The sequence below is a fragment of the Telopea speciosissima genome, chromosome 4 (assembly GCF_018873765.1).
Source record: "Telopea speciosissima isolate NSW1024214 ecotype Mountain lineage chromosome 4, Tspe_v1, whole genome shotgun sequence".
NCBI classification, from domain to species: Eukaryota; Viridiplantae; Streptophyta; class Magnoliopsida; order Proteales; family Proteaceae; genus Telopea; species Telopea speciosissima.
The window spans coordinates 3,185,269-3,212,954 of NC_057919.1; the positions used below are offsets into that span (position 1 = coordinate 3,185,269).

At 40.6% G+C, this 27,686-nt stretch overlaps 1 protein-coding gene and 1 long non-coding RNA gene across 10 annotated transcripts; both read left to right on the forward strand.

Annotated features, from left to right (window-relative positions):
- On the forward strand, positions 1 to 26,600 carry LOC122658015 (fructose-bisphosphate aldolase 1, chloroplastic-like). 9 transcript variants are annotated; one of them, XM_043852856.1, is made up of 8 exons: positions 17,135 to 17,147; positions 21,453 to 21,459; positions 24,709 to 24,892; positions 25,036 to 25,305; positions 25,409 to 25,518; positions 25,663 to 25,753; positions 25,880 to 26,149; positions 26,258 to 26,600. In XM_043852856.1, exons 3-8 carry the CDS (start codon positions 24,722 to 24,724, stop codon positions 26,534 to 26,536), a joined length of 1,191 nt encoding a protein of 396 aa, XP_043708791.1. In that variant the 5' UTR covers positions 17,135 to 17,147; positions 21,453 to 21,459; positions 24,709 to 24,721; the 3' UTR covers positions 26,537 to 26,600. The 9 variants fall into 9 exon arrangements, with proteins under 9 accessions (XP_043708799.1, XP_043708797.1, XP_043708792.1 ...); XM_043852864.1 differs by lacking the exons at positions 17,135 to 17,147; positions 21,453 to 21,459 and adding an exon at positions 1 to 18 and having other exon boundaries at positions 24,720 to 24,892; XM_043852862.1 differs by lacking the exons at positions 17,135 to 17,147; positions 21,453 to 21,459 and adding an exon at positions 16,456 to 16,468.
- Positions 17,415 to 22,036, forward strand: LOC122658019. The gene is made up of 3 exons (XR_006332402.1): positions 17,415 to 17,494; positions 17,653 to 17,660; positions 22,027 to 22,036. It is a non-coding gene; the product is annotated as an uncharacterized LOC122658019 (long non-coding RNA).
- Positions 26,601 to 27,686: the final 1,086 nt, after the last annotated feature.

Genomic DNA, 27,686 nt, shown 5'->3' on the forward strand with positions numbered 1-27,686 from the left:
AGAAGAAGAAGGAGAAGAAAGAAGAAGAAGAAAGGAGAGAGGTGGAACCCAAGCTTGCTCTCCTACTTTGGTGAGCATTCTCTCTCTCTCTCTCTCTCTCTCACTTCCTAATTTATAGACCTAGGGTTTGGAATTATGAGCCATGAATGCTTCATCTACCCTAATGGAAAGGCCATTAATGGCTAATCTTTGAAGCTTAGTTATAAAGACACCTAATCCTACCTTGAACCCCCTTTCACCCTTTCTCCCTTTATGAACCCTAAGTTGGGGATTCACCTCCATTTATGGGTTTCACCAACCCTCATGGAAGACCATAGAGGTGTGGTTTGTGGGTTGTTAAATAACATTGATTAAAGACCCTTTCAAAACCCCAATACCCAAACCCATGAGTTTCCTTTCCATATGTATTTTAATGAAGGAAAACCTAATCGATCATGGGGTTTACAAACCCATGTTGGGTGTGTGCTACGGTACCTTGGTTGGAGTTGTTCTCATGGCCAAAGAGACCCCAAAAAACCCCTAAGAATACCCCATTTTAGCCCAAGACTTTGGGGCATGTAAAACCATTCTCGAATGACATGAACAAGAAGATCGGCACATGGACAGGCACATGCAAGTGCTTGTCCCGAGAAACTAGATCTCGCTGGGAAGTCCGAGAGGGACAGGCACATGGACAGGCACATGCAAGTGCCAGTCCTTGAGAACCTAGATCTGCTGGTGGGAAAGTCCGAGAGGGATAGGCAAATGGACAGGCACATGATATAGCCTTGTTGTATGTGCCGGTCCCCTATTTTGACCTTGTTTGATAACTTATGGGGCCCAACTCTTCTAGCCCTAAGGCACTAATCTCTCCCCACGTTGTACACTCTCTTTAGGTTGATGACCCGGCTCGGGCGTATTAGTATGTGGGGCGGTGTACTTGGCATCAAACGCCGATTTGAAGAGCTCAATCGACGATTGACCGAGAATTAAGGTGAGTGAGTTAAGCAAATGTCTTAATTTATGGAATGTTTGTGTCGTGTCTTGCGAATGCCATTCATGCATGTGTGCTATAATATATAATTATTGGTAAGATATAGGACGATATAAATGTTTAGATGTTGATAGGACTTTACATTCTTGTCTTGCGATATTATTTATTTTATTGCACTATGGTGTGAATGGTATTGGATTTAGTTATGGGACTCGGGTGTCGGTTGGTGCTTGGACCTGGGGATTCCATAATATGGACTCACTCATGGCATGTAGATCTAGGGCTTGAAGCGGGATCAAGTGCCGGTGGGTCTTGGGCTTGAGATTGCCGTACTTGAAATTGCATTAGAGTTGTCCATTGCATTAGGTGGAAACGGGATGGTGATCGACCGACGCCTTCGGTATTCACATCTTGTACTTGTATACGTACGTATGGGCTAGAGGGACGAGAGGATAGCCGCCGACCATATTTCGGTATCTATGGACTCGGCCTCGGCCTATGCACCTCGTACCTCACTCATACAATAGGTGAATCTGGTTAGGATAAATGTTTACCAGTACTATGACCCTTACCGACGGGGGTTAGGTGTCGGTCAAATCCGTGGGTTCCGATCGTTATTCGGGTATACCCACCCGGGAAGTTAGGGCGCCAATCGTATTTTGGGCCGAACGCCAGGACAGGATTTGACTTGGGGGTTTGCGTATATCTCTTGGTGGAGATCGGTACGGCAGGCTTCCAACGCGACTCGGGTTTGTCATCGCCGGTATACCATCCGTTTATGGTACCGATGTCGGGGATGCTACCTAAGGTGTTGCTATAGTACTATACCTGACTTAGTTGTGTGTTAGGTGGATAACAATAAAATTATACATCATCATTCATTCATGTAGCATGATTGTAAATTATATGTGATGTACGGTCTACCTTGGTGGTATGGGACACCTTGGTATCCGTCCATCATGTATGGTTTGCAGTCAACCCCATTCATTATTATTATTGTGTATGCTTGTGTGGCTTAGCCACTCATTGGACTCAGTTGGAGCTCACTCCTCGAGGAAACATATTTTTAGTTGATGCAGGTACATTCGAGCAGAGTGGCACGGAGTACGAGACTCCTGAGGCTGGTTACATTGATTGGTGGGCTCCGGAGATCGTGGAGCACGGATCGGAGTGTTGCTGTGATGTGTGTTCCTTGGGGGAGACAGTGACTTATGGTCGGTGGCCATCTTTTGATGCACTTGATTATTCATTTTTGAATTACAGGTGTATTCTTTTGATTCCTTTCATGATAGATGTATTATTTATATAGTAGGTAATACATATGTCCTGATTGGAATGATTTGTACTGGGAGGATTACTTAAACAACATTATATAAGTTATCACGTAGATTCTGTAGACTCTGATATTACTATTTTTGTTAAATCCGTGCCCAAAACCCGGTTTAAAACTCGGTCTAACCACCGGTCTGGTTTGAACCTTTTATGTAGAACCGGGAGCGGAGTTCGCTCGTGAACTGTGGACCATGATACTCAAGCCATCCCACAAGATTGTTGACCGTGACTCTAGAGAAGTCGTCGAGGATAGGTACATCAACAGAGATAGGGGAAAGTTTGTCTTCGAGGGTGCATTCCTAGCATTTCCTTATTTCGAGGATCCTGGCCCTCGCCCGATGTACCCGTTCCCACTTATAGATGATTGGGAGTAAGTTAATATCCTAATAACTCATGAGTATAAATACTCGAATGGGCTTAGGACCTGATGTTCCTTCTAATCATATTATGGGCCTAGTAGTATAATGGGCCCAATAACTTAAAATGGACCTAAAGACCTAAGACAACCAAACATGACTTAAGACTAAAGTGAGGTAAATAGGGGTCAATCCACTATTCACCTCACAATAGAAAAATCTAAATCGTGGAGAGGAAAGGAGAGAAGGAAAGAAAGAAGAAGAAGAAAAAGAAGAAGAAGAAGAAGGAAGAAGGAACGAAAGAAGAAGAAGAAGAAGGAAGAGAGGTGGAACCCAAGCTTACTCTCCTACATTGGTGAGCATTCTCTCTCTCTCCTCTCTCACTTCCTAATTTATAGACCTAGGGTTTGGACTTATGAGCCATGAGTGCTTCATCTACCCTAATGGAAAGGCCATTAATGGCTAATCTTTGAAGCTTAGTTATAAAGACACCTAATCCTACCTTGAACCCCCTTTCACCCTTTCTCCATTTATGAACCCTAAGTTGGGGATTCACCTCCATTTATGGGTTTCACCAACCCTCATGGAAGACCATAGAGGTGTGGTTTGTGGGTTGTTAAATAACATTGATTAAAGCCCCTTTCAAAACCCCAATACCCAAACCCATGAGTTTTCTTTCCATATGTATTTTAATGGAGAAAAACCTAATCGATCATGGGGTTTACAAACCCATGTTGGGTGTGTGCTATGGCACCTTGGTTGGAGTTGTTCTCATGGCCAAAGAGACCCCAAAAAATCCCTAAGAATACCCCATTTTAGCCCAAGACTTTGGGGCTGCAAAACCATTCTCGAATGGCATGAACAAGAAGATCGGCACGTGGACAGGCACATGCAAGTGCCGAGTCCCGAGAAACTAGATCTGCCGGTGGGAGAAGTCCGAGAGGGACAGAGCACATGGACGAGCACATGCAAGTGCAGTCCCGAGAAAGATCTCGCGGTGGGAGGTTCGAGAGGGACAGGCACATGGACAGGCACATGCAAGTGCAGTCCCCGAGAACTGCCGGTGGGAAAGTCCGAGAGGACAGACAAGCACATGGACAGCACATGATATAGCCTTCTTGTATGTGCGGTCCCCTATTTTAGCCTTGTTTGATAACTTATGGGGCCCAACTCTTCTAGCCCTAAGGCACTAATCTCTCCCCACGTTGTACACTCTCTTTAGGTTGACCGACCGGCTCGGGGCGTATTAGTACGTGGGACAGTGTACTGGCATCGAACGTCGATTTGAAGAGCTCGCATCTTGACGATTGGCGAGAATCAAGGTGAGTGAGTTAAGCAAACGTCTTAATTTATGGAATGTTTGTGTGTCGTGTCTTGCGAATGTCATTCATGCATGTGTGCTATAATATATAATTATTAGTAAGATATAGGACGATATAAATGTTTAGATGTTGATCGGACTTTACATTCTTGTCTTGCGATATTATTTATTTTATTGCACTATGGTGCGAATGGTGTTGGATTTAGTTATGGGACTCGGGTGGGTTGGTCTTGGACACTGAGGATTCCATAATATGGACTCACTCATGGCATGTAGATCTAGGGCCGGAGCGGGATCCAAGTGCCGGTGGGTCTTGGGCTTGAGATTGCCGTACTTGAAATTGCATTAGAGTTGTCCATTGCATTAGGTGGAAACGGGATGGTGACCGACCGACTTCTTCGGTATTCACATCTCGTACTTGTATACGTACGTATGGGCTAGAGGGGCGAGAGGATAGCCGGCCGACCGTATTTCGGTATTTATGGACTAGGCCTTTGGCCTATGCACCTATGTACCTCACTCATACAATAGGTGAATGCTGGCTAGGATAAATGTTTACCCAGTACTATGACCCTTACCGACAGGGGGTTAGGTGTCGGTCAAATCCGTGGGTTCCGACCGTTATTCGGGTATACCCACCCGGGAAGTTCGGGCGCCAACCGTATTTTGGGCCGAACGCCAGGACGGGATTTGACTTCGGGGTTTGCGTATATCTCTTGGTGGAGACGCATGCAAGAGGCTTCAGCGCGACTCGGGTTTGTCATCGCCGGTATACCATCCGTTTATGGTACCGATGTCGGGATGCTACCTAAGGTGTTGCTATAGTACTATACCTGACTTAGTTGTGTGTTAGGTGGATAACAATAAAACTATATATCATCATTCATTCATGTAGCATGATTGTAAATTGTATATGATGTACGGTCTACCTTAGTGGTATGGGACATCTTGGTATCCGTCCATCATGTATGGTTTGCAGTCAACCCCATTCATTATTATTATTGTGTATGCTTGTGTGGCTTAGCCACTCATTGGGCTCAGTTGGAGCTCACTCCTCGAGGAAACATATTTTTAGTTGATGCGGTACATTCGAGCAGAGTGGCAGAGTACGAGACTCCCGAGGTGGTTACGTTGATTGGTGGGCTCCGGAGATCGTGGAGCATGGACCAGAGTGTTCTTTGCGATGTGTGTTCCTTGGCGGGACAGTGACTTATGGCGGTGGCCATCTTTTGATGCACTTGATTATTCGTTTTGAATTATAGGTGTATTCTTTTGATTCCTTTCTTGATAGATGTATTATTTATATAGTAGGTAATACATAAGTCCGATTGAACGAATTGTACTTGAAGGGTAAACTTGAATAGATAATATTTTATAGCTATCACCTAGCCGCTAACTACGATGTTATTAATATTAATCCTTTCCTTTTACCTATTATCGTCGATGTGAATGAGTTAGTCTTGGAGTTTCGCATGATATTGGTGGTTGGAGAGCGTAGTTGTATGCTCCGGTTGCATTTCCCGTGGTTCAGGGATGGGGGTGTGACAATTTTAATCTGTTTTAATCTTCTGTGGTCGTGTGTATGAGTTAATCCTATTTACTGCATCTGTGATCTTGGCGGTTTGGGAGCGGTTTGGTATGCTTCGATTGCATTCCCCGTGATTCGGGAATGGGGGTGTAACAACAATCTCATTGACCGCTACACTAGTGCAAGGCCGTGCTTTTATAACGTTTGGTTAACTAAATTAGCTGACACACCGTCTCGTGTCTTGCTCTCTTGCTTTGATGTCAAAGATTTGTTCCATGTGCTCTATTACTTTAGGGAAAGTCATGTGGTCCTTGCCTAGATATAGAAGCACACAAATTATCATTTTACAAAATAACATCTATGTTAATACCCTTGTGTATGATCTCATTGGCCGCTACACTAGTGCAAGGCCATGCTTTTATAACGTTTGGTTAACTAACTTACCTGACACACCGTGCCAAGTGTTTCCCCGCCCTCTTTTCTGTTTTTCTATTTTTTTTTTTTTACTTGAGATTCTCTCTCTATTTTTTTATTTTTTTATTTTTTATGAAAGTGTAATCACACAAACCACACATCAATCCCAAAAGGTTAATCGACTTTTAAAACCATGAAATGACAAATATACACAATACACACCACACTCATACACCCGATGTGAGACTAAACCCACACATGAGATCCCCTCTCTATGTTGTTCTTTTTTTGTGCAAAAATTCCCTCTCCATATCACACGGCTCATATTTGATTTAGCACCATTAATTGTTTATGCACATGCTATTATAAAATGGCCTTTGCTCTATCCTTACATGGGTAAGTGGAAGACTTCGCTTTTGGAGGATCTCTTCAATGTTGTATCCAGTTTTTATCTTTTGGGGCTTTATAAATTACCCCGCTTGTGGGGGTGGTCGTGTTAAATATTAAAAAAAAATGTCAATTTTATGATGCAAGTATAGAAAAGGTAAAATTGAATTCTCACCCATGCAACCTTTTATTCCTTTATTAGATATAGGACCTAAGTTTTCCTAAACCCACAGTCGAGGATATGAGTGTCAATTCAAGGCCCGAACTGTCTGGTTAAGGTTGCTCCATTGTGACCAAGAGGTCAAGGAATCAAGTGTGGAAATAGCCTCACTGCAAAAGCAGGGGTAAGGCGGCGTACATTATGACCCTCCTCAGACCCCGCAGTGGTGGGAGCCTCGTGCACTAGATACGCCTTTTTAATGATTCACAACTCACTGATTTGTGTAAATATGTGTGTTGAGATTTGTAGGATATATTTCATAAACCCAGTTAAGGCCCGTTTAAAGGCCTTTTAGCATTAAACAGGTCCATAGCCCAGTTAAGGTTCAATTCTAATAGCTTGATTATAGCCCGAGACCTCCGACTAAGCCCATTCAAGCCCAATCCAATTTGCTAAATGGGCGATCACAATGCATGGCTTGACGATTAGTGACACCCGGTTGGGCTTGACCGAATCCGACCGATTGACATCCCTGGTTGAGGAGTTCAAATGAGCAGAACAATATATCGCGCATAAGGGTAGGGGCATCATCAACTTCCTCAATTGGGGGAGTGTATAATGATCCTACCATTCTATTCATGGAAAATAATCCTCTCCAATTCCCTAAAAGTGTGTAGTGCGGCAATGCCAAGTGGAGATGTTGACACCTGGTAGCTCGGACATCCAACGGTTAAGGGTGTCAAAACCAAACTGAAATCGAATACCAAACCTGAAACCAAGCCGAACCAAATAAATTCGGTTTGGTTTCAAGTATGGTATATTAGCATTTAATTCGGTTCGGTTCGGTTTCATTTTTAGTTAAAAAATTGTCGATTTGATCCGAAACCAAATTGAATACCACACTTAAATCTAAAACCCTATATCTTTTTTTATTTTTTTATTATGGTGTTGCCTTTCATTTTGGAACTATAATTTTGATGTGTTTCTCTGACTTTATTGATGAGTAAGCCGAAAGTGGAGAACTCACTTGGGATTCTTTTTTTTTATTAATATTTATGATTCTTTTAAGATTTTGTGAGAATATTATTTATATAAATGGAGTTTCTTGAGAACACAACAAGGCAACAACAATTGACAACCTAGTAGGATGAAACCGTATTGAAGAATCGAATTAGACCCACATTGGAAAATCGAATTAGAACTGTAATCGAACCAAACCAAGCAGGTTTGGTTTCGATTTCCACTTCTAGAATTGATTCGATTCTTGATTCGGTTCGAATCACATCATCAGGCATGAAACCAAACTGAAATCAAATCGAATGACCGAAACCAAACCGATTAACACCCTTACCAACGGTGCCGAACTAGAAAAACAAAAGGGTTGAGCATTGGATGTCCGAATTGCAAAATGTCCACATCTCCACCTCCACTTGGCACCGTTGCAATGCACACTTTTAGGAATTATAGAAGTATAGTGGATTAAAATCCATCCCTTTCACCATGACGTGAAAGAAAACTTCTCCTAGTACCAAAAATAAAAAAATCTCCCTGAAAAAGTTGTACTTTGGTATATAATTCTCTGAGAGTCTTTTACAAAAAATTCTTCCCGAAAAAATTGTACTTTATTTTTTGTTTTAATAAACGAAAAAATTGTTCGCTCTCTTTCTCTGTTCTTCCCATCCCAATTTCACAAAACAGCACCCCAATTGGTGGGGCATGTAGATACCAAACCCTGATTTTATATATTGGTATCGGATTAGCTATATCAATTGAGTTGTATCAATATCTGCCGTTATTGATACCTCATCGATGGTATAGAAACATGGAAAGGTAAAATGGTCAATAACACGTAGGTATTGATCTTTTAAGAAGCAAATCGGTCTAATCCAACTCAATACGATCGATTCATAATGATACTGGTATTCACAATGTCCGATACCAACACCGATACCATAAGCTAAATCCCTATACTAAACCTGTTTGCCCATCCCTTACTCTAAATATAAAACTAAATAAATAAAAGACAAAAGTTTTCATGCACGACTTACATGGAGACCAGTTGGATGGGCAATCAAAAACACCTCCTCCACTATGGGACAGGATCCATGGGTGAATCTCTCGAGTACGAATCCCGTAGGGGTATCAAATGGTCAGTTCGGCTTGTTTTCGATTGGACTGAATCGGGTTTCGGTCTTGGAATGGTGAGACCAAAACCAAACCATTAAAAAATTTTAGTTTTCGATCGGTTTTGATTTATTTCGGATTTTTAATATTGGGTTAATACTGGTTTGGATCGGGTTGCTTTCGGGTTTGAACCACAATGAAATCTTAAATTCATAACTTGTAATGAGGAAAGATTCAATAAAAACACTTTAATTCACCTTCCCAAGTGAAAAACAAAAAAGGTATACAACCAAAAATAAGAAAAATGGTTTGATATGTTCATCAATTCATGTTGTAATTCAAACAAAGAAGAATAAGTTATATGGGCGAAGAATAGAAGATAATTAATATTCAAATTAATGGATGAATAGAGTTTGTAGCGAATTCATTGTTACAAGTCATATAGTTAGTTATCATTAATTGTAAAGAGAAGGTAATTAAAATTGAAATCAATGAATAATCACTGAGAAGATAATTAATATTGAAATCACAAAAAGAACCTTACTATCAAATCATTTTGGATAACCAACTAAATTGTATAATAAACAAGGAGAGCAATGGAAGAAGCATGATTACAAATCAATTTCTTTTTTTTCAACCTCATGTTCATTGATTTGTAACAATTCCCCTTACAATTAGAAAATTGCTCACTAATATTAAAATCAATGGGTAATCAATCCACTTATTCATAATCTTATATTCTATGTTTTTTTTATTGGTTTCACTTTATTCGATTTTTTATTTGTTATCGATCAATGTGATGCGGTCTGATTTTCAGTCAATCTTACAATACCTCAACCCAAAACCAATTCAATAAAGATCGATTCGATTTGATCTAAATTTTTTCGATCAATCTTAACGATTCGAATTAGGTTTTGACACCCTTAGAATCCCATCCCCTACAATAAGGGAAATATGGCGATTGGGTTAAAAAGTCAGCTACCCCACCCATGTGATGTATTATTAATCCCGAGTACGAATCCTCCCCAAGAATAAGGGAAATATGGCGATTTGGTTAAAATTGTGCTGTATTATTAGTTCTGAGTACGAATCCTGTACCCTATAATAAGGGAAATATGGAGATTTGGTTAGCTACACCACCCATGTGCTGTATTATTAGCTCCGAGTGCGAATCCTATCCCCTAGAATAAAGGAAATATGGCGATCAGGTTAAAATTGTGCTGTATTATTAATCCCGAGTACGAAGCCTGTCCCCCAGAATAAGGGAAATATGGCGATTTGGTTAAAAAGTCAGCTACCCCACCCATGTGCTGTATTATGAAAAAAGATAAAACTAAACAGTTGGGGTAAAATGAAGGTTTTTTGGTTCAGTAGAGGGAAAAATGAAAGTTAATAAATCTTAACTGTAACCTCCTTTAACTCTTTCTAACGGCAGGGCTTTAGGAATCATTATTTGATGGGACGTATTGATTGATCTATATTAGCATTGGGCATATCCAAGGTTCTAAAATTCAGGTTTCGATTAGGTTTCGATCAGCTAGAAATCGAGTTTGTCTCAATTTCGATCATATCTCGATTAAAACTTGGAATTTTCTCTAAGTTAACTCGAACCTTAGTTTTGAGGTTCAGAAGTTTTTTTTGCCATGATTCTTATTGTGCTGCTTATTTTTTACATTTTAAATCCAATCCATGCATTAGTTTCACATAGAAAACACTAAAAATAATAGTTGTGGTTTTGATCCAAGTTTGATACTGTATATTGTTCTTGGATATGGTATCAAATAAGGTTTGACCGGAAGATAACACCTTCAATATAAATGAGATTTAAGCAATATTGAATTTGTTAGAAAGTTTTGTTTTGATAGCTTTCCAACAAATCCAAGATTGCTTAACTCTGGTTTATATTGAAGGAGTTATGTACCGATCAAACTTAATTTGGTGTGTGCGAATGCTGTCAAAATTGCTCTGAATAGAAATATTTTTTTGGACATCAAAACAAATAAATATTTTACCGCACTTTTGGCTTTTAGCAATATTTTACCATATTAAGATTTATGAAATTTTTAGATTTGAGAAAAACCTCAACATTAGAAAGTTAAAAATTGCACCTACCACCGAAAATTTCAATTTTTATTGGAATTTGATATTTTAACTATTTTTATTGGATTCAAATAGGAAGGTAATTGCTTATTTATGAATAATATCTTAAGTAAATGACATACAAATATAAAATCACTTACTTAAATGATCTTACGCATAAATAAGTGTCTGTCCTAATTTCTATCTTGGTTTCGAGCAAGGTTTCCCAAAGTTTCGAGGGGTATAAATATCGAAACTTGTGAAATTACCAACATCTTAGTTGAAATCATCGAATTTCGATCGAAACCTTGGATTTTTTAAAATTACTCTTCAACTCTTTTCAGAAACCTACGAAATCGAGTTAACTTGATGGTTTCGACAGGTTTCGATCGAGTTCTTCTTCCATGGGCATACCTGACCGATACAAAGTGGTGGTGGTGTTACATTCAAAGGGTAAGATGGTCAAAATAATGGAGGCATCAATGTCTTTGAGGGTACTAAAAAACATCCATCCAATAAAGACCCTAATTCGATCAAGAAGTATGGTCTAAATTACTCTAGCATACTCGTGCACTCAACACTTGGTTCGTGACATCTAACCTGAGAAATTGAAAATTCATCAAAGAATCGTTATAAATACCGTCCAAAGGGATTATGAGGGGTATTGTTTGTACCCTAATTCAGTCAAGAAGTATGGTCTAGAAAACCAAAAATTAATGTCGGCCAAAAAGGATTATTTTGGGCCAAAACGGGGCGGTTCAATTGGGTTGAGATGAGGAAGTTGCTGAGACTGACCGAGGCAATTCTAGTCGGCTAGAGAAGACGAGGCAATTTTGGTCAGTTGAAAATTACCATTGCCAGCTCACAACATGGGGTTAGGTTTCTAGTAATAGAACCGTTCAAGCATAAATAAGGGATTTGAAGGCGGAGGAAGGACCTTTGGTAAAATCAAAACTTATGAAGTAGGAGTTATTTAGTGTAATCTCTTAAGTTGATTAAATCTTATGTTTTCACCTTTTTTTTTTTTTTTTTTTTTTTTTTTTTAATTATTATTATTATTCGTTCGCGATAGCGATTTTGTTGGAATACAATTAACAAGAGCTTATGTGTCTTGTACTTTCGAGGATTCTTGTTTCTCTTGAATAATTGCCATCCAAAGTCCTTCAGTCTATCGAGGTGGGTCGGACGATCAATAATTTCCTGTATTCATTCAATAATTGTTGATAAAGACTAATTTTTTTTTCTGGTTCTGCAAAATTCTAGATGAAAAAAAAATACAAAATGTCCAGTCATTCTTACCATACCCACCATTCAAGCTCACTCTTCGTGAATCATGCCAAGCCAGCAGGGTAATCAACTCACGTGGCAGAAGATTGTTGATGGGGGAGCATAACAGCCTCAAATGGCACATGGAGTAGACCAGAGAGAGCATAACAACCTCAAATGGCACATGGAAGAGAGCAGAGGAGAACGGTAGTGATGTAGTGATGATGATGATGTCAAAATTGATTATTCAAAATGGATTGTATTGATCAGATTTAATCTTTACAATTGTGGGATGGGATACAAATTAATTTTTCTATTTTTATTTTTATCAATAAAGGTATTTGTTTATCTATGAATAATATCTTAAGTAAATAAAATATAAATATAAAATCATTTATTTAAATGATATTACACATAAATAAATGTCTATTTTGATTTTCTGTATTGGTTTCAAGTAAGGTTTTCTCAAGTTTTGATGGACATAAGTATCGAAACTTGTGAAATTATCAACATCTCGGTCAAAACCATCGAATTTCGATCGAAACTTTGGATTTTTTAAAATCATCATTCAACTCGTCTCGAAAACCTACAAAACCGAGTTAACTCGATAATTTCGACAGGTTTCGATCGAGTTCTTCTTCCATGGGCATACCTAACCGATACAAAGTGGTGGTGCTGTTACATTCAAAGGGTAAGATAATCAAAATAATGGTGACATCAATGTCTTTGAGGGTACTAAAAAAAATCCATCCAATATAGACGATACGTATATCGGTGCTAGGATGGACTAAAATCCCTGTTCAATGGTTTTCTTGCTTTGACTAAAAAATATTGAAGTAAAAAAGGATTTGGATCCTTTGCGGTTTGGGGTCGAGCGACCATTGTGTTGCGCTCAACCCACAGGCCGTCATATAAATTTCATTCCAATTCAATGGTTTGTACCCTAATTCAATCAAGAAGTATGGTCTAAGTGACTCTAGCATGCTTGCACACTCAATACTTGGTTCGCGACATCTAACCTGAGACATTGAAAACTCATCAAGGAATCATTATAAGCACCATCCAAAGGGATTATGAGAGGTGTTGTTTATACCCTAATTTGGTCAAGAAGTATGGCCTAAAAAAGCAAAAAAAGTTAATGTTGGCCAGAAAGGATTACTGGGCCAAAACAAAGCGGTTCAATTGGGTTGAGATGAGGAAGTTGCTGAGATTATGGTTCAATTATGATCGACCAGAGAAGATGAGGCAATTTTTATCAGTTGGTAACGAAAGTTACCATTGCTGGCGGAGAACATAGGGTTTATAATTATAGAACCGTTCAAGTATAAATAAGGGATTTGAAGAAGGTGGAAGGACCTTTCGTCAAACCAAAACCAGTAATCTCTTAAGGTGATTAAATCTTATGTTTTCACTTTTTAATCGATTTTGTTGGAATACAATTAACAAGAGTTTATCTGTTTTGTCCTTTTGAAGATTCATGTTTCTCTTGAATAATTGCCATAGTTTACGTGTTTTTGTCTTACTCTTGAATAATTGCCATCCAATTTCCTTCAGTCTATCGAGGTGGGTCGGACGATCAATAATTTCCTGAAAGAAATCAGATCTTTAATGTCTTCCATCTCATCTGCGGCTACGTGGCGCATTCAACATTTGATTTTTTTTTTTTTTGTTTTTTGTTGGTGTTTTGATAAAGTACTCAACACTTGGTTCCTGACCGACAATAGGGGAAACAAAAATCAGCTATAAAATTCATTCAATAATTATTGATAAAAATAATTTTTTTTTTCTGGTTCTGCAAACTTCCAGCTGGAAAAAAAAACCAAAATGTCCAATCGTTCTTCCCATACCTACCATTCAAATTCACTCTTCGTGAATCACGCCAAGCCAGCAGGGTAATCAACTCACGTGGCAAGAGATTGTTAGTTGGGGGAGCATAATAACTTCAAATGTCACATGGAATAGATCAGACAGAGCATAACAGCCTCAAATGGAACATGGAGGAGAGCAGAGGAGAACGGTAGTGATGGTGATGGTGATGTCAAAATTGACTATCCAAACAGAATTATATTTATTTGATTTACTCTCCACAATTCTGTGATATATACAAAATAATATTCTTAATTCTACTTCTATTAATATGGAATGTACAATAAAATTGCTATACAAGATATTTACAAAATGATGAATGGGTGGAAGGATGATACAATAAGTTAGGATAACACTCTCCCTGGAGCATGGACTCCATGGAGATTACGAATGTCCAATTTGGAAAGTAAAAATTGAAATTGCTCATGACCAAGGGCCTTTGTAAATAAAGCAATGAGTTGATTACGTGAGGCAATCTTGCTGGATAGGATGAACCCTTGTTGTTGTCGTTCATGAACGAGATGACAATCTATTGCAATGTGCTTGGTGCGCTCGTGGAAGACGGATTTGACAGCAATGTGTAATGCAGCCTGATTATCACGATATAAAGGGATGAGAGTGTTGTAGGAGAGACCAATATGACACGATAAATACGTTAACCATATCAATTCACATATAGTAATAGCCATCACATGATATTCGGCCTCAACGGAAGATCGAGAAATTGTTTGCTGCTTCTTTGTCTTCCATGAAATGAGACTAGAACCCAGCATTATACAATAACTAGTCGTTGATTGTCTAGTCATGGGGCAGTTGGCCCAATCCAAATCACAATATACCTGTAGATCGAGGGTTGTGTCGGAAGGATAATGAAGGCCCTATCTCGGTGTGGTCTTGAGATACCGTAATAATCGGTGAACAATATCAAGATGGAATTGCCGTGGCTGGTGCATAAATTGATTGAGGATGTTGACGGTATGCACTATATCAGGCCTGGTAACCATGAAGTAAATCAATCGCCCAATCAAACGACGATAAGAAGAAAGATCAACCAAAAGTTCACCCACATCATTAGAAAATTTTAAGTTATGCTCCCTCGGTGTATCAGCAGGGCGAGCACCAGAGTATCCACTATCATTTAAGATGTCAAGAACATATTTGTGTTGGCATAGATAGAGGCCATGTTGGGACCGAGCAACCTCGATTTCCACAAAATACTTGAGCTACCCAAGATCTTTAATATGAAATTTCTGGTGAAGCATGCTTTGCATATCATTTATGATGGTGGCATTAGATCCGGTGATGATAACATCGTCAACATCTAAGAGAATGAACACCATTGCGTCCCCTTTGTGCAAAATAAATAGGGAATGGTCTGCATGAGAATGCCGAAATCCATAAGTGCATAAGGCCGTGGTGAACAAAGAGGCATCATAGGCAATATGTTCAGTTGCTCCAGAATCCAAAATCCAAGAAGAAACAATATCAGAACAGAGAGTGTTACCTGCCATGTTGACCAAAGGATGATTACCTGAAGGAATTAAAGTGAGGAGATGCTGAATCTACTCAGATGTAAGTGAAGGGATGGCGGTCTGAGAGGAGGCAGAATTGGTGGTGGCAGCGGCGGCAAAGCGAGAAGTGGAGCCGCGAGAAGAACCGGACTGGGCATCATTCCGCTTTGTATCACAACGTGTATTCCACCATTCAGGGTAACAGTTTTTCTTGAAACAACGAATCTCTGAGTGGCCATCCTTATTGCAAAAAGTGCAATGATATTGGGGCTTTGCAGAAGATTGATCAAATCGTGCAGAGAGGCGGCCAGCAGCCGAATCAGGTAAAGAAGGATGCACATCATGGATGGAGCGTTGTTGCTCCTCTTGAAGTAAAAGAGCGTATGCTTTATTTAAGAAAATACAGTGAAGTCACCAGAATAATGGAAGACGATGCAGTCGCCGACATTGTTTCAGAGAAGAGAGCCATCGTAGTGTGTGAAGCACCAGACATGATCGACCAAGGGAAGATCGATTAGGCTGATACCATGTCAAAATTGACTATCAAAAATGGATTGTATTGATCTGATTTACTCTCCACAATTGTGTATATCCGCCATTCCACGGTCCCAAAAGTTAGTTAACCTTTTGGGATTGGTGTGTGGTTTGTGTGATTGCACTTTCATCAAAAAAAGAAAAAGGTGTGTGGGTTTAGTCCGACATCGGGTGTGTGAGTGTGGTGTGTGTTGTGTATATCCGCCATTCCACGATCCCAAAAGTCGGTTAACCTTTTGGGATTGGTGTGTGATTTGTGTGATTACACTTTCATCAAAAAAATTGTGGGATATGTACAAAATGATTTTCCTAATTCTACTTCTATCAATATGAAATGTTCAATAAAATTGACATACAAAATATTTACAAGAATATTAAAAAAAAATAAATAAATGAATGGGTGGAAGGATGATACAACAAGATCCTATAAAAGGTGAAGAGACGAAAGAGGACCCTAAGAAGGATAATAAATAGAAGAGAAGTGAGCCTCAGCAAAAGTATCAGAGGAGGAAAGAAAATAGAAGAACAGTGAGCCTCTGATAAAGTAAAGTACCAGAGGAGGAGAGAAATTGAAGAGAAGTGAGCCTCTGATAAAGTATCAGAGGAGGAAAGAAAGAGTTAATTCATAAAAGTTAGAAGGAACCACAAACAAAAACAAAACAAAAAAAAAAAAAAAATGGCGGCTTCTGCATCGATGATCAAATCGTTTCCTGTGCTGGTCAAATCCGAATGGGTAAAGGGTCAGAGCCTTCGCCAGTCATCGACTTCGGTAATCCGATCCCCCCCAATCGCCTTTTCTGCGCTCACCATCCGTGCTGGTTCGTACGACGACGAGCTTCTCAAGACTGTTGTAAGTAATCATGTCTTCAACACAATCCGAATATTCCGACTCATGTATTTATATGTGTGTGTGTGTGAGTGTCTGAAACGTGATATGTGGCGCAGAAAACGCTTGCATCTCCAGGACGTGGAATCCTGGCCATGGACGAATCGAACGCAACCTGTGGAAAGCGATGGGCGTCGTTTGGGCTGGAGAGCACGGAGGCGACCCGCCAGGCTTACAGAACACTACTGATATCAGCTCCAGGGCTTGGCAACTACATCTCTGGAGCCATTCTCTTCGAGGAGACACTCTACCAGTCCACAGTCGATGGCAAGAAGATGGTCGACGTGCTTGTTGAGCAGAACATTGTCCCCGGTATTAAGGTCGACAAGGTGAGCTAAGAATTGCACTTCCCCCAACTGCATGTGCACCAACTGTTTGAGAAAAACTAATCGCCTTGATTTCCTGCAACTGTATGTAATTTTTTTTAGGGTCTCGTCCCCTTGGCCGGTTCCAACGACGAGTTGTGGTGTCAAGGTCTTGATGGCCTCAACTCCCGCTGTGCTGCTTACTACGAACAGGGTGCTCGTTTCTCTAAATGGTAAGCTACTACTGTTGCTCAAGGGTGAAATCGAAGATCATCGATTAATGGATCTTCTTAGAGAATTTGATTTGATTAATAATCCTAGCTAAGCTAATTCTTATGTGGACAACAATTCTTTGAAACAGGCGTAGTGTTTTGAGCATTCCAAACGGCCCATCTGCACTAGCAATAAAGGAAGCAGCATGGGGTCATGCTCGCTATGCTGCCATTTCTCAAGTATGTTGTGTTTCTCGGATTACGGAACTACTACTTAAACTTGAAAATTGAAAAAAATAAAATAAAAATGGGATTAGCTGATCTGATGGATTCTCTCGTTTATGAATTACGGTTCCAGTAGCTCATCAGCTAGACTGTGTTGTTGGTGGATGATGCAGGAAAATGGGTTGGTCCCGCTTCTGGAACCGGAGATCTTGCCGGGTGGTGAGCATGGAATCGACAGGACCTTCGAGGTGGCACAGAAAATGTGGGCAGAAATCATGTACTACCTTGCAGAGAACAACGTGATGTTTGAAGGAATGCTCCTGAAGGCCAGCATGATCACTCCTGGGGCTGAGTGTAAGGACAAGGCCACACCCGAGCAGGTTGCCGATTATACCCTCAGGCTACTCCGCCAAAGAATTCCCCCATCTATCCCAGGAATCATGGCAAGTCCTTCTCCATTTTTCTTCAATTTAGGTTTCAATTGATCCTTCATTAATTCAAATATTGAAATTATATCTTGGAATTGAACGAATTTGCAGTTTATGTCTGGTGGGCGGCAATCCGATTTTGACGCAACCCTGAACCTGAACGCCATGAACCAAGCTCCTAATCCATGGGTTGTGTCTTTCTCGTACGGAAGAGCCCTTCAAAACAATTGCCTCAAGACATGGGCAGGCAAGGCAGAGAACGTGAAGGCAGCCCAGGAGGTTTTCCTCATCCGGTGCAAAGCCACCTCTCTTGCTCAGCTCGGCAAATACACCGTCGAGGGAGAGATTGAAGAGTCCAAGAAAGGATTGTTTGTCAAGGGCAACGTTTACTAGTAGAAGAAGGCTGTCGTCCCTCTCTGTCTCCCTCTATATCTCGCATGCAGTGCTATGATTCTTAATGAACCTTTAGTAGTCAATTGTAGAAGTAGAATAAGCAGCTCCTCTCTGTTTCGGAGTAGAGCGGTGGCTTGTGTAGCGTTCTGGTTGGAGCTCTTTCAATACGCCGCCTCCATCGGATTATTCAATATGAATGAATGCATTGTTGATAAAGAGCATAGCGGGCGGGGGCTTCCTCATCCGCTTTCGGCTCAAGCTCATATCCATGCCCACTTGTATTTTTTTGTTATTAGTGATGATAAATATATTGCCAATGAGATTCTGCTTCTTAACCACCCCCCCCCCCCCCAAAAAAAAAAAACACATGGTTTCAAGAATCAGGATCGGGCCGATTCCGGCTGATCCTTCTCGTTCGAGAATTTAAGGAATTGGTATTGACCACAGGATCGATCTCTTCTAATACCAATCTGGATCGTCCTGTATCGGTATGAATCCGACAGATTTACTTTTAGTAATAATTTTAAAAAAATGGGATCACTCTTGGATCTGGATTGGGGCCGCCAATACCAATCCGAAACAAACAATTCCACTGATCCGATACCAATTCCTTAAATCATGATCCCAGGATTAATCCGGATCCTGATTCTATTATGTAAATTGATGATCATATATTTAGGTCTGATTTGGTATATTTCTATTTTCAATTTTGGATTGATTTTATGAAATAGTCAACAAATAGATTTTTTGTCAAAAAAATTTTAATTTTTTTACTATATAATATGAAATATTTTTAAAAAAAATAATTTTATTTTTCAATTTCTGAGAATAGATTCTATAAATTTTTTTGGGAAGGGTAGAGGGGTGGGGGGAAGGGCGGGGGTAGTGGTAGGTGGTGGTGGTAATGGTAGTAGTGATGGCATGATAATGGTGAGACCATTAGGAGAAGAAGGGTGGTGTAATATCCCCAAATTTTTTACTATGAAATTTTGATGTTCTAAAGGAAACAGAGAAGTTTAAAGATTATTCTTTCGCAATAGCCATATGATATTTGAGGGGTCTCGACTCTCGATCATCAAGGTAAATTATATATATATTATATATATTATATTTGGAGTTAGAACCTATTTTGATGCTTAAATGAATGTTTGGATGGCATTTGTTTCTTAGTAATGTGTATATTGTTCTCCTTTCAAAACTATATGTATTTACGATATTATATTAATAATGACATTTTCATAAATTTAACATGTACTCCAGGACATAAATGAGTATCCTAATGTATGAGATATTATTTTGTTATTTATGGTATAGAGTATAGACTCTATTATTTATAGATTTACTTATAATATCATATACTATGGTCTACTGTATGCAATATAGTTGATGTTTATATTAGCACATTTATGAATATTACATATAATGTGTATAGTTAGTATATGATATGGTAATCCATGGTTCAATTTAAGTGAAGATGGGTTCAACCCTTGGGGTTGGGTTATGGTTCAAATTAAGTGATAATTTACTTCAGCAAAGGCATTTTGGGGATTGAAAGAGGTTGGTGAGGCTGCATTAGGGCCTATTGGGCACAATTTTGGTGGGGGAACGGCTTTATCCCCTCAATTTGCCTGCCCTTCAATTTATTCAATTCCATCTAATAGGGGGATAGAAATGACCACCTTACCCCCTTCTCGATTACACTGCCCAGGCTGGGGTCCACCTCCCTCTATTAGAGGGAATTGAGAAAATTGACTGGCAGACAAATTGAGGTAATATTTTTCCTGGGGGAACTGTTTGGGGAACCATTTACCAATTGAAAGTTTCCAAGAGAACTTGAGATATTACAAAGGGAGCCATCATGTTTGGGTTAGTTTCGTTAGTTTAATTAGTTAGTAATTGAATTAGTTATTTTCAGTCATTGTATTCATTAAGGGCATAATTAGAGATTAGTGCCATGTCTACATAATAGTCCTATCATTTACCTAAAATCTCAATCAAGGTTTTCCATTATAAAATGATGTGATATTAAGTTGGCAGAATTTATATTTTGAGTGGTTTTGATTCAAACATTGACGAATCAAATTGGGTTCAGTTGTGCGTGAATTTTTTTTTGATAACCAGAATTTATTATCGCTGAAACAACGTTTCAGAAGACTCTAAAAACATTGGGATAGAGATCAAAGGGGAGGGGGGGTGTGTGTGTGAAGACCGAGTGTTAGCTGCAGTGGTAGCCATGATGTCCGCTGTAGCATTACCCTGTCTGAGGATGTGTTGGAGGTGAATGTCTTCAAAATATCTGAAGAGAGTCTTACAATCTTGTACCAAATAAGCTACACGCCAGGGAGTCTGAGTTGTGCAATTAGCGAGAATATGTACCAGTAAAAGACTGTCGCTCTCGATGATGAGACGGGAGATATTCCAGTTGATGGCCAAAAGGAGAGCTTGCCGAATAGCACTAGCTTCTGCGACCAAAGCATATGTGTGGCCAATTCCAAAAGAAAAACAGCCGATGAAGGAGGTTGCTGATCTACAAATTCCACCAATGCCTGCTGGTCCCGGATTGCCTCTACTAACACCATCCATATTGAATTTGTAGTAGGACTGAGGAGGAGGGTACCAAACAACCAATCTGGGTTCTTTGGGCTTATGAGACTGAGTGTGACCCACAAAATCATGAGCTGTAATACTAGCTCGTAAAAAGATACTGGAAATTCGGAAAGGGGAGTTTCTGAATACCAAATCCCAGTAGCTGTTCCAGATATGCCAGATCAGATTATAGAACATGAAAGTCTTAATTCTTTGATCTCGATCATGAACCTGAGGGGCTGTGAGGATGTGAAGAATACCTTCCACAATGCCGCTTTGCCGAAGGAGATTTGGAAAACCGGCCTGGGTCCATAGAGGTTGAACGAACGGGCAGTGAAGGAAAAGGTGAGTGGCATTTTGATAGCTGGAATGGCAGAGTTGGCAAAGTGGGTTTAAACCGATTCCCCTGTGGTTGAGAAGATCAGGAAGAGGGAGTTTGTTATGGAGGATTTTCCATATGAGATGTTAATTTTTCGGAGTGGTGGGGAGGTGTCAGATTTTACGCCAAGTGCTAGAGGGTGTGGAGGTCTCGGCTGTTATTGCCAAGTGATATGCTGATGCAACAGAGAAGTTGTTTGAGGTTGTGACTGCCCAAACGAGCCTGTCATCAGCTGGGAAGATGGGTAAAGGAATAGAGAGTATAGTGAAGGGGGCTATGTCAGGTGGCCACCAGTGGAAGACGCGTTCACGATTCCATGTATTAGAACTGGGGTCAATGAAAAAATTCACAGTAGTGGGTGCCCTGGGTTGGAGAGGAAATGGAGCAGCAGAAGGGCGATGACTGGGAAACCAATAATCAAGCCAGGATTGATGGAATGTCCATTACCCACCCAAAAGAAAGTACCTTTTTTAAAGAGGTCTCGAGTTGCGCAAATGGATTTCCTACCCCAAGAAGAAGATTGTGAGCACCTAGCTAGAAAGAATGAGGTACCTGGGAAGTATTTTGCTTTCATAATTTTAGCCTAGAGTGACAGTGGGGGTTGGATGAGTTCCCAACCCTTCTTGGCCAAAACAGCCAGATTCATAGGTTTAGGGAGCTTGATATTGAGACCCCCCGTTCTTTTGGGTTGACAAATTGTTATCCAAAAAATGGTTGGAGTCAACGCCTTGGTGCCACTGGACCAGAAAAAGCTACGGCAGATTGAGTCGAGTGCCTGATGAATGGAAGCTGGAAGTTGAAAGCAAGACATAATATACAACGGCATTGAAGAGAGTGTGGATTGAATAAGCACGGTCTTAGCAGCAGGGCTTAGGAATTGAGATTTCCAATGTTGAAGTTTGGCATTAACTCTGATGATTAGATCGTGACAGTGTGCTTTAGTGTGTCTGCCTCCAACATAAGGAATACTCAGATATTTGTCCAAATTCGAAGTCAGGGTGATTTGAAAGAATTCTCACAGCCCCCGTTTGACTTCCGATCCCACATTCGGACTACACTGTGCCCTTGTTTTGGAAATATTAATCTCTTGACCGGAGAACCTGCAATATGTTCTGAGGACTTCCTCAAAGGCCCTTGCCTCAGCCATGCTTGCATTGCCAAATAAAATTAAATGTTCAGTTGTGTGTGAACACTAAAGACTTATTTGGATTTTTCTCATTCTAATGGATTTAATCTGAAACTTAAAAACAACTCTGAGTTCAATGTGAGCCAATGAATTCAATCGGGGTTGGTTTGGGTTTTGGCATAATTCGTTAATGAAATCACATTTAGAATAAAATGCATGTGGATCAAGTCCAGCTTGAAGGCTAGTTGATGGTTTAATGGGTCTCAATCGTTTGTCCAGCTGCAAACCATGTCATGATTTAACCCAACATCCTTGGTGGATTCTTAATTTAAAATTGGGATAAAGATCTCTAGGTGGTGTTTCCTACACCTTCTCACAATGTGCCTTCTCACAGGACATTGTGAGATGTCTCCTCTACCCTTGGATAGATACCCAAGCGTACTTGCCCATTGACCCAGACACTTGTGTAGAGACAATACTACCAAGTATAGATCTTTTACCCTTTTAAAATATTTTTTCTTCTCAGAACCTTAGTCAAGGGTCCGGATCACTCATGATCTTTGATCTAAGACACTTAACTCACATTAAATCTGTCCATGGTCTTTAAATTTTGGGTTTGGGGTTTTGGGTTAGCTCACAAGGCCAGGAGGTTCGGATCTCCACATCTTTGTTTATCTTTGGACTAAAAATCAGCCCATTGATTGAGTCTTAGTTTGGACTTGATTCGGGTCCAATATCATTTATTAGTCACTCTTTCTCTTCTATTTTTGGGTGTTGGTCATTTAGTTTGTGAGCTTGTTTCTTTAGTAATGATTGGATTTTGCTTGACTTATCGGCCAAGAGGGGTGACTCTAGATTAGGTGGTTCGAATATCCTGGCCAGTCCGGTATTTGGATCTTTACCATGGGCATACATTCCAATCTCCAAAATCAAATAGTTTTGAGTTCCCTCAAAAAATCGAAAGTGGGGTGAGGATATGTGTGAAGAAATTGAATCCATTTTTTAGGCCCATGAGTGTACAAAGCCGTAATTGGGGATCCCGTCACGTATTACAATATCAGTAGGCTATAATACTTCTGCTCCAAAATAATCAATCTTTTTTTTATCTTTTTTTTTTGGGGGGGGGGGGGGGGTAAATAATCAATCGAATTCCGTAATTGGGTAGAGATCGATCTTAGGATTGGGTGCTTAATATTTTTTCAAGTCCTAGATACAAATACCTTATCCCATGGGTCAATTAATTCATCGCTCCTAAAAAGGAGATATACATTTTTAGGACCTTCACTTAGGTGACGACTCCCATCTTTTCGATGAGATATGAGATAGGATCTCTTTGATTTTTCCCATGTCTCTTTACAATTGTAACCATCCACAGTTATTTGATGATTGGGCAAATTTTGACCAATTCTGAACTGATTCTGATTGAATCAAAATCAAATCCATGGGAGCTGCTTTTGTTTATTTGAATTCTCTCCCAAGGAAGTAGCACACCACCAGGGCAAGCCCTGGATTGATGAACTCTGATCTCGATGCTCAAGGAAAGGTGGTGATTCATCTATCATCGTGTACCACAAATAATGCCGCATTAAATCATGCCTTGTCGTGCGATGGCTATTCTTCACCTTGTATGTAGTAGATGAAGGATATAAAATGGGGCAATCGGGATCGATCACGACCGACCAGTTGAACGAATCCAATCCCAATATATGAAGACGTGACATTTGTGGTCTGTCTGAGTCCCGTTGAAGAAATAGAACCCCACAAGATGGACCCACTCTCTGTTATACGTGGAGGAGGCATCACATGTATTGGCTGACGTGGCAGTCTCCCTACCGTCTCTGCCTACATGTCATGTCATATAGCTTGGAGCTTTTGCAACAATAGGAGAAGAAAGCTCTGAAAGATTAGCAAGCAATTAGAACCTCATCTCATGTTGACAAAAACTAATTTTTTCTGGTTCTGCAAAATTAATTCTAGCTGAAAAACAAAGGTAAATATATATATATGTCCATAACTTCTTTGTTCTTACGTACCAATCCATACCATACCAGCCCAAATCATTCACTCATCCCGAAGCATGCCAAGCTAGCAGGTTAATCAACCCATGTGGCAAGAGGTTGTTGGTGGGAGCATAACAGCCTCAAATGGCACATCTCTCTCTTACTTACAGAGATAAGAGCAGAGGAGAGCTGGTGGTGGTGGTGAGGCGACTCGAGAGACTCTCACAAGGATAATAAAGAGAAGAGAAACTGAGTCTCTGCCTGCACAAGTATCAAAGGAGGAAAGAAAGGCATAAAGAAAGAGATTGTCATAAAAGAGAAGAAAAATAAATGGCGTCTGCATCGATGATCAAGTCTTCTCCAGTGCTGGACAAATCCGAATGGGTGAAGGGTCAGTCCCTTCGCCAACCGTCGGCCTCGGTGGTTCGATGCCACCCCATAACCCCATCCGCGCTCACCATCCGTGCGGGTTCATACGCCGACGAGCTTGTCAAGACCGCCGTAAGTACCATCTCTTCAACAACATTCTGACTCATGCTTTTGTTTCGTTCATGTTTTGGGGGGGGGGGGAAAAATGAAAATGAAAATGAAAATGAAAATTGAAGAACTCTGTCTTTCTGTATGAAACGTGATATGTGGTGCAGAAAACGATTGCATCTCCAGGGCGTGGGATCTTGGCTATGGACGAGTCGAACGCAACCTGTGGCAAGCGATTGGCGTCGATTGGGCTGGAAAACACCGAGACCAACCGCCAGGCCTACAGAACACTACTGGTGTCGGCTCCAGGGCTGGGTAACTACATCTCTGGAGCCATTCTCTTTGAGGAGACGCTGTACCAGTCCACAGTCGATGGCAAGAAGATGGTCGACGTGCTTGTTGAGCAGAACATTGTCCCCGGTATTAAGGTCGACAAGGTGAGCTTGTTGACGTCTCTCTCTGTAATTCTGAATTGGATATTTGAAATTTCTGCAACTACTGTGTCTAATCTACTGCGTATGTATTTAATAACGAACACAGGGTCTAGTCCCCTTGGCCGGTTCCAACGACGAGTCGTGGTGTCAAGGTCTTGATGGCCTCGCCTCCCGCTCTGCTGCTTACTACGAGCAGGGAGCTCGTTTCGCAAAATGGTAAGCTATTGTTTCCCTTCTCTTATAGAATTAGAGATTCTTTGGTAGGAACTGAATGACCCCTGAGGCTGAGGCTGAGGCCATGATTCTAGAGAATCCCAATTCTTATGTGACTTAATTTCCTGCAACAATTCTTTGAAACAGGCGTACTGTTGTAAGCATTCCCAACGGCCCAACTGCACTAGCAGTGAAGGAAGCAGCATGGGGTCTTGCTCGCTATGCTGCCATTTCTCAAGTATGTGCTTCTCGATTACGGAACTTGTTAAATCTGAAAATTGATAAAATGGTTTACCTGATCTGATCAATTCGCTTATGAATTACGTTCCAGTACCTCAGATTGTGTTGTTGATTGATGATGCAGGACAATGGGTTGGTCCCGATTGTGGAACCGGAGATATTACTGGATGGTGAGCATGGGATCGACAGGACCTTCGAGGTCGCCCAGAAAGTTTGGGCGGAAGTCTTCTTCTACCTTGCAGAGAACAACGTCATGTTTGAAGGAATCCTCCTCAAGCCCAGCATGGTCACTCCTGGGGCTGAGTGCAAGGAAAGGGCCACACCCGAGCAGGTCGCCGATTACACCCTCAAGCTCCTCAGCCGAAGAATTCCCCCATCTGTCCCAGGAATCATGGCAAGTCCTTCTCCAATACTAATGAATTAATTTCATTTTCCCAATAATTTAGGTTTCAATTCCTTCATTCAATTATCGAAATATGAAATTATATCTTCGAATTTGCAGTTTTTGTCTGGTGGGCAATCCGAAGTTGAAGCAACCCAGAACCTGAACGCCATGAACCAAGCTCCAAACCCATGGCATGTGTCTTTCTCGTACGCCAGAGCCCTCCAGAACACTTGCCTCAAGACATGGGGAGGAAGGCCAGAGAACGTGAAGGCAGCCCAAGAGGCTCTCCTCCTCCGAGCCAAGGCCAACTCTATTGCTCAGCTTGGCAAATACACCGGTGAGGGGGAGTCTGAAGAGTCCAAGAAAGGAATGTTTGTCAAGGGCTACGTTTACTAAAGCTGTTACAGCCTTACAGGCTAGTAGCATATCTATAGATGTAGACGATGAAACCATTCAAGAAGAAGGCAAGGCGCTCTTCAGTCTTCTCTCTCTTTCTTTCGTCCTCTATATCCCGCACTCAGTGTAATGCATGCTCATAGTCATAGTCATAGTCATAACCATGGCGACTTCTTTCTTTTTTTTTTATTTTTTATTATTATTATTATTATTACATGTAATTTTTGGTATTTTTAGTGACCATAAATTTGTTGGGAATGAGATTGCGCACTTTTTGGAAAATTTATCTTCTCATGTGCAGTAGTGCAGTACTGCACCATACATGCACATATTTATCCAACCATCCACCAAACTTTTGAAAGGATAATTAAAAAATGTAACTGCCTATGTTTGTAGGGTTGAATTGTTAAGTGTGGTGTCCAGTGCTCCCCACTTTAGAGGATGTGGGGTTGTATTTTTTTATCCTATAAACACGGTTTTAAGAATCGACATGTGGAAGAAGCTTCATCCAACGGTGCAAGCTCAATGCAAGGCAATTTTTTTTCTTTTCTTTCTACTCAAGCTCAGCACCGTTGGATGGTCGCATCTTCCACTTATCGAGCTCTCAGGCCCGCACTACAGTGCACCAGCAGATTAGGGCATTGTAGAGGATTTTTTTTCCAATCGGGATTGGGCCGATTCCAACTGGTTTGACTCCTTCAATACTTTTATGAAAAAACCTTACATGCAAGAATGTATCGATTCCAGGGTTGATCCAGATTGATCTAGACCAATTCTGATCCAATCCCAAGCAGAGTTTTAGTAAAATCCGTGTTGGCTAGTGGCTACAGGATGCCCGCTCTTGAATTGTGATTGGGGATTGTCGATACCGATCCGAAACAGGCGATTCCACCAATTCGATACCTATTCCTAAAACCATGATCCTAGAATTGATCCAGATCCTAATTGATTCGATGTTGTAAATCGCTAATCATATATTTACTCCCTTTTGTGTACCACAATTTTAACCCCCAATAAGAACTACTCCAGAAATACCAAATTGGTGATGGGTATCAAGCACCTCGCTGATACGTCGGATCTGATACCAAAAGAACTGTGATCGGTACTGCCTTATCACAGAACAAACTAGGTATGCCATTGTGTTTGACGC

Excerpts from the sequence above, each read along its gene's own strand:
- LOC122658015 (XM_043852855.1), top strand. The coding sequence starts at position 16,528 with ATGGCGGCTTCTGCATCGATGATCAAATCGTTTCCTGTGCTGGTCAAA. Across the intron at positions 16,702-25,035 it reads ACGAGCTTCTCAAGACTGTT|AAAACGATTGCATCTCCAGG; the intron begins GTAAGTAATCAT and ends TATGTGGTGCAG. Across the intron at positions 25,519-25,662 it reads GGAGCTCGTTTCGCAAAATG|GCGTACTGTTGTAAGCATTC; the intron begins GTAAGCTATTGT and ends TCTTTGAAACAG.